Below are 6986 nucleotides of genomic sequence, written 5' to 3' on the forward strand. Positions count from 1 at the left end.
GGTCAGATTATTACACCCCCCCGGGTCAGATTATTACACCTCTCCCCTCCCCCGGGTCAGATTATTACACCTATCCCCTCCCCCGGGTCAGATTATTACACCCACTCACCCACCACCCCCCTGGGTCAGATAATTACACCCCCTCTCTCCCTCCCTCCCCCCCCCGGGTCAGATTATTACACCTCTCCCCTCCCCCGGGTCAGATTATTACACCCCCCTCCCCCCGGTCAGATTATTACACCCCCCTCCCCCGGGTCAGATTATTACACCCCCTCTCCCCCTCCCCCGGGTCAGATTATTACACCCCCTCTCCCCCCCCCCCCCGGGTCAGATTATTACACCTATCCCCTCTCCCGGGTCAGATTATTACACCGATCCCCTCCCCCGGGTCAGATTATTACACCCCCCCTCCCCGGGTCAGATTATTACACCTATCCCCTCCCCCGGGTCAGATTATTACACCCCTCCCCCCCCCCACCCGGGTCAGATTATTACACCTATCCCCTCCCCCGGGTCAGATTATTACACCCCCTCCCCCCCGGGTCAGATTATTACACCGATCCCCTCCCCCGGGTCAGATTATTACACCCCCCTCCCCCCCCGGGTCAGATTATTACACCTATCCCCTCCCCCGGGTCAGATTATTACACCCCCTCCCCCCCGGTCAGATTATTACACCCCCTCCCCCGGGTCAGATTATTACATCCCCCTCCCCCGGGTCAGATTATTACACCCCCTCCCCCCCGGTCAGATTATTACACCCCCTCCCCCCGGTCAGATTATTACACCCCCCTCCCCCGGGTCAGATTATTACACCCCCTCCCCCCCGGTCAGATTATTACACCCCCCTCCCCCGGGTCAGATTATTACACCCCCCTCCCCCGGGTCAGATTATTACACCTTTGCCCTCCCCCGGGTCAGATTATTACACCCCCTCCCCCACCCCGGGTCAGATTATTACACCTATCCCCTCCCCCGGGTCAGATTATTACACCCCCTCTCCCCCCCCGGGTCAGATTATTACACCTATCCCCTCCCCCGGGTCAGATTATTACACCCCCTCCCCCCCCGGGTCAGATAATTACACCTATCCCCTCCCCCGGGTCAGATTATTACACCCCCTCCCCCCCGGTCAGATTATTACACCCCCCTCCCCCGGGTCAGATTATTACACCCCCTCCCCCCGGTCAGATTATTACACCCCCCTCCCCCGGGTCAGATTATTACACCCCCCTCCCCCGGGTCAGATTATTACACCTATGCCCTCCCCCGGGTCAGATTATTACACCCCCTCCCCCACCCCGGGTCAGATTATTACACCTATCCCCTCCCCCGGGTCAGATTATTACACCCCCTCTCCCCCCCCCGGGTCAGATTATTACACCTATCCCCTCCCCCGGGTCAGATTATTACACCCCCTCCCCCCCCCGGGTCAGATAATTACACCTATCCCCTCCCCCGGGTCAGATTATTACACCCCCCTCCCCCGGGTCAGATTATTACACCCCCTCCCCCCCCGGGTCAGATTATTCCCCCCCCAGGTCAGATTATTACACCTCCTCTCCCCCCCCCCCCCGGGTCAGATTATTACACCTATCCCCTCCCCCAGGTCAGATTATTACACCCCCTCCCCCCCCAGGTCAGATTATTACACCTATCCCCTCCCCCGGGTCAGATTATTACACCCCCCCTCCCCCGGGTCAGATTATTACACCCCCCCCCCCCGGGTCAGATTATTACACCTATCCCCTCCCCCGGGTCAGATTATTACACCCCCTCTCCCCCCCCCCTCCCCGGGTCAGATTATTACACCCCCTCTCCTCCCCCCCGGGTCAGATTATTACACCCCCTCTCCTCCCCCGGGTCAGATTATTACACCCCCTCTCCCCCACCTCCCCCGGGTCAGATTATTACACCCCCTCTCCCCTGGGTCAGATTATTACACCCACTCTCCTCCCCCCCACCCGGGTCAGATTATTACACCCCCTCTCTCCCCCCCCCTCCCCGGGTCAGATTATTACACCCCCTCTCCCCCGGGTCAGATTATTACACCCCCCCCCCGGGTCAGATTATTCCCCCCCCCCCGGTCAGATTAATCCCCCCCCGGGTCAGATTATTACACCCCCTCTCCTCCCCCCCCTCCCCGGGTCAGATTATTACACCCCCTCCCCGGGTCAGATTATTACACCCCCTCTCTCCCCCCCCCACCGGGTCAGATTATTCCCCCCCCTCCCCGGGTCAGATTATTACACCCCCTCTCTCCCCCCCCCCACCGGGTCAGATTATTACACCCCCTCTCCCACCGGGTCAGATTATTCCCCCCCCCGGGTCAGATTAATCCCCCCCCGGGTCAGATTATTACACCCCCTCTCTCCCCCCCCCACCGGGTCAGATTATTCCCCCCCCTCCCCGGGTCAGATTATTACACCCCCTCTCTCTCCCCCCCCCCACCGGGTCAGATTATTCCCCCCCCCCGGGTCAGATTATTACACCACCCCCCCGGGTCAGATTATTACACCCCCTCTCCCACCGGGTCAGATTATTTCCCCCCCCCGGGTCAGATTAATCCCCCCCGGGTCAGATTATTACACCCCCTCTCTCTCCCCCCCCCACCGGGTCAGATTATTCCCCCCCCTCCCCGGGTCAGATTATTACACCCCCTCTCTCCCCCCCCCACCGGGTCAGATTATTCCCCCCCCCCCCCGGGTCAGATTAATCCCCCCCCCCGGGTCAGATTATTACACCCCCTCTCTCCCCCCCCCCACCGGGTCAGATTATTCCCCCCCCTCCCCGGGTCAGATTATTACACCCCCTCTCTTCCCCCCCCCCACCGGGTAAGATTATTCTCCCCCCTCCCCGGGTCAGATTATTACACCCCCTCTCCCACCGGGTCAGATTATTCCCCCCCCCCGGGTCAGATTAATCCCCCCCCCGGGTCAGATTATTACACCCCCTCTCTCCCCCCCCCCACCGGGTCAGATTATTACACCCCCTCTCCCACCGGGTCAGATTATTCCCCCCCCCCCCGGGTCAGATTAATCCCCCCCCCCGGGTCAGATTATTACACCCCCTCTCTCCCCCCCCCCACCGGGTCAGATTATTCCCCCCCCTCCCCGGGTCAGATTATTACACCCTCTCTCTCCCCCCCCCCACCGGGTCAGATTATTCCCCCCCCCCCCGGGTCAGATTAATCCCCCCCCCCGGGTCAGATTATTACACCCCCTCTCTCCCCCCCCCCACCGGGTCAGATTATTCCCCCCCTCCCCGGGTCAGATTATTACACCCCCTCTCTCCCCCCCCCCCACCGGGTCAGATTATTCCCCCCCCTCCCCGGGTCAGATTATTACACCCCCTCTCTCACCGGGTCAGATTATTCCCCCCCCCCCCCCCGGGTCAGATTAATCCCCCCCCCGGGTCAGATTATTACACCCCCTCTCTCCCCCCCCCACCGGGTCAGATTATTCCCCCCCCTCCCCGGGTCAGATTATTACACCCCCTCTCTCCCCCCCCCACCGGGTCAGATTATTACACCCCCTCTCCCACCGGGTCAGATTATTCCCCCCCCCCCCCGGGTCAGATTATTACACCTCCCCCCCCCCGGGTCAGATTAATTCCCCCCCCGGGTCAGATTATTACACCCCCTCCCCCGGGTCAGATTATTACACCCCCTCTCTCCCCCCCCCCTCCGGGTCAGATTATTCCCCCCCCCCCCGGGTCAGATTAATCCCCCCCCCCCGGGTCAGATTATTACACCCCCTCTCTCCCCCCCCCACCGGGTCAGATTATTCCCCCCCCTCCCCGGGTCAGATTATTACACCCCCTCTCTCCCCCCCCCCCCCACCGGGTCAGATTATTCCCCCCCCCCGGGTCAGATTAATCCCCCCCCCGGGTCAGATTATTACACCCCCTCTCTCCCCCCCCCCCACCGGGTCAGATTATTCCCCCCCCTCCCCGGGTCAGATTATTACACCCCCTCTCTCCCCCCCCCCCCCACCGGGTCAGATTATTCCCCCCCCTCCCCGGGTCAGATTATTACACCCCCTCTCCCACCGGGTCAGATTATTCCCCCCCCCCCGGTCAGATTAATCCCCCCCCCGGGTCAGATTATTACACCCCCTCTCTCCCCCCCCCACCGGGTCAGATTATTCCCCCCCTCCCTGGGTCAGATTATTACACCCCCTCTCTCCCCCCCCCCCCACCGGGTCAGATTATTCCCCCCCCTCCCCGGGTCAGATTATTACACCCCCTCTCTCCCCCCCCCCCCACCGGGTCAGATTATTACACCCCCTCTCTCCCCCCCCCCCACCGGGTCAGATTATTACGCCCCCCCCGGGTCAGATTAATCCCCCCCCGCGGGTCAGATTAATCCCCCCCCCCGGGTCAGATTATTCCCCCCCCCGGGTCAGATTAATTCCCCCCCCCGGGTCAGATTATTACACCCCCTCTCCCCCTGGTCAGATTATTACACCCCCCCCCCCCGGGTCAGATTATTCCACCCCCTCTCCCCCCCCCCCCGGGTCAGATTAATTCCCCCCCCGGGTCAGATTAATCCCCCCCCCGGGTCAGATTAATCCCCCCCCCCCGGTCAGATTATTCCCCCCCCTCCCCGGGTCAGATTATTACACCCCCTCTCTCCCCCCCCCCACCGGGTCAGATTATTACACCCCCTCTCTCTCCCCCCCCCCCACCGGGTCAGATTAATCCCCCCCCCCCGGGTCAGATTATTATACCCCCCCCCGGGTCAGATTATTATACCCCCCCCGGGTCAGATTAATCCCCCCCCCGGGTCAGATTAATTCCCCCCCCCGGGTCAGATTATTACACCCCCTCTCCCCCTGGTCAGATTATTACACCCCCCCCCCCCGGGTCAGATTATTCCACCCCCTCTCCCCCCCCCCCCGGGTCAGATTAATTCCCCCCCCGGGTCAGATTAATCCCCCCCCCCCGGGTCAGATTAATCCCCCCCCCCCGGGTCAGATTATTCCCCCCCCTCCCCGGGTCAGATTATTACACCCCCTCTCTCCCCCCCCCCACCGGGTCAGATTATTACACCCCCTCTCTCTCCCCCCCCCCCACCGGGTCAGATTAATCCCCCCCCCCGGGTCAGATTATTATACCCCCCCCCGGGTCAGATTATTATACCCCCCCCCGGGTCAGATTAATCCCCCCCCCCCGGGTCTGATGACTATAAACACTCCTGATTACACTCGATGATCCTCTGTCTCTCCCTCACCTGCTCCACCTGGGCCGGATCCTGTAGCTGTTCCCTGCTCGCTGTCTCATACTCGTCCTCGCTGTTGTATCCGGCTCCTGGCTCCTCGGGACCGGGACTGCCCGAGGCCGGGAGGCCGCCTGCTGCCCCCAAGCCCCCGCCGGCCGCGGCCCCTAGGCCGGCACCGGCGGCCACGGCCTGGGCCGAGGGAAGGGCGGGTGGGGGAGGCCCCCCTGCCAGGGGCCCCAGGCCCAGGCGGTGCCGGTGGTGGTGGTGATGGTGGAGGTGGTGTTGGAGGTGGGGGTGGAGGTGGAGGCCGGGCCGGTGGCTCTTGCGGCCGCTGCGGTGAGGCGAGGCCCGGTGCCGTCGCTTGCTGTGGCCGTGGCTGGGGCCCGGGCCGCCGCCGCCGCCGTCCTGCAGCCAGTGGGAAGCCGGGGCCGGGGCCTGGCCCGATGCCGGGGATGGCGGCGGGGCCGGAGGGGCCGGCGCCTGCGGGGGGGGTGTAGGCGAGGCCCGAGGCCGGGAGCCGGCCTGCCGCTCGCTCTCGTCCGGCCGCTCGGGCTGCTGCTTGGGCAGGATGGTCATGGTGGTGCTGGCGGTGGCGGCGGCCTCCCCGCCCCTCTCACAACAAACAGCCGGCGCCGCCGCGACCGCCCGGCCTCACTTCCGCCCCGCCCAGGCCTCACTTCCGGCGCCACGCAAACGACAAACCCTGCCCCGCAGTGACGTCGGCGCTCAAAGGCCCCCCCCGCAACCACCGGCCCGCAGTGACGTCAGCGCGCAAAACACACCACCCGCCCCCCGCAGTGACGTCAGCGCGCAAAACACACCACCCGCCCCCCGCAGTGACGTCAGCGCGCAAAACACCACCCGCCCCCCGCAGTGACGTCAGTACGTAAAAGCCCCACCCCCCCAACGGCCCGCAATGAGGTCACCGCGCACACACGCACGCCAACCAGAGGTTCGCCTCCCTTTTCCCCGCCCCCCTCCCCTCCGCCGGCCGTCCCGCAGTGCCGTCGCTACCCAAAAGGCGAACCCGCCCGCTCCTGCCCCACAACCACGCTGTAATATCCCACCCCACCACCCCCTAACCACCTTCCCCGTCCCCGCTCCGAACGGCAGCTTCCCAAACCCTGCCCCGCAGATGTTACCCAATACGGCGGAGCAGCTGCCCCTCACCGACGTCACGACTAACAACGTCACACACCCCCTCCGCACCTGCGCCGACGTCGGCACGCAGCCACGCCTACTGCCCCCGCAATGACGTCAGCGAGCACCCACGCCCAGCGCCTTCCTGCCCCGCAATGACGTCCGCAGACGCAACAGACGCCAGCCTGCCCCGCAGTGACGTCCGCAGCGCGCAGCCAATAACACCGCCACCCAGCCCCCGCAATGAGGTCAGCGCGTAAGCCTCGGCCCCGCCTCCGCCGCGAAAATGTCGTGCCTGAAGCGTCGCCGCGCCAGCGGACGTTCGCCTTCTGATGATGTCAACGAGGAATTCAGTTCCTTTTTTTTTTAAAAACCCCCTCCCCCACCTTCTTCACGGTGACGTGCCACCGCAGGGTTTGCTCTTTTTACGCGCCGAGCTTTCGTGAGAATTAGCGGGCGGCCGCGGCAGCGCTTATCTCTCTCTCTTTCCCCGGCACCGCCACCGGCCGCTCTTCCCGTTCGAGCGGCGGCCACTGGAACACAACAAACTGGCGACGGCCCGGCGTCATTTCCGCCGGGGCCCCGCAATGACGACACGGGAAGGTGACACCGGCGTTGGCCCGTG

The 6986-nt window shown here is 64.0% G+C and overlaps 1 protein-coding gene across 1 annotated transcript in view; it reads right to left on the reverse strand.

Moving 5' to 3' along the window:
- The window catches only part of otud5a (OTU deubiquitinase 5a), a 78738-nt gene extending 72730 nt beyond the window's left edge, over window positions 1-6008 (reverse strand). Inside the window, exon 1 of the mRNA XM_068024306.1 lies at window positions 5234-6008. Within this exon, the coding sequence (XP_067880407.1) occupies window positions 5234-5797 (564 nt within the window). The 5' untranslated portion in view covers window positions 5798-6008. The remainder of the gene's footprint in view (window positions 1-5233) is intronic.
- Between the last annotated feature and the right edge of the window lie 978 nt (window positions 6009-6986).

The sequence above is a fragment of the Heterodontus francisci genome, chromosome 49, assembly GCF_036365525.1.
Source record: "Heterodontus francisci isolate sHetFra1 chromosome 49, sHetFra1.hap1, whole genome shotgun sequence".
NCBI lineage: Eukaryota > Metazoa > Chordata > Chondrichthyes > Heterodontiformes > Heterodontidae > Heterodontus > Heterodontus francisci.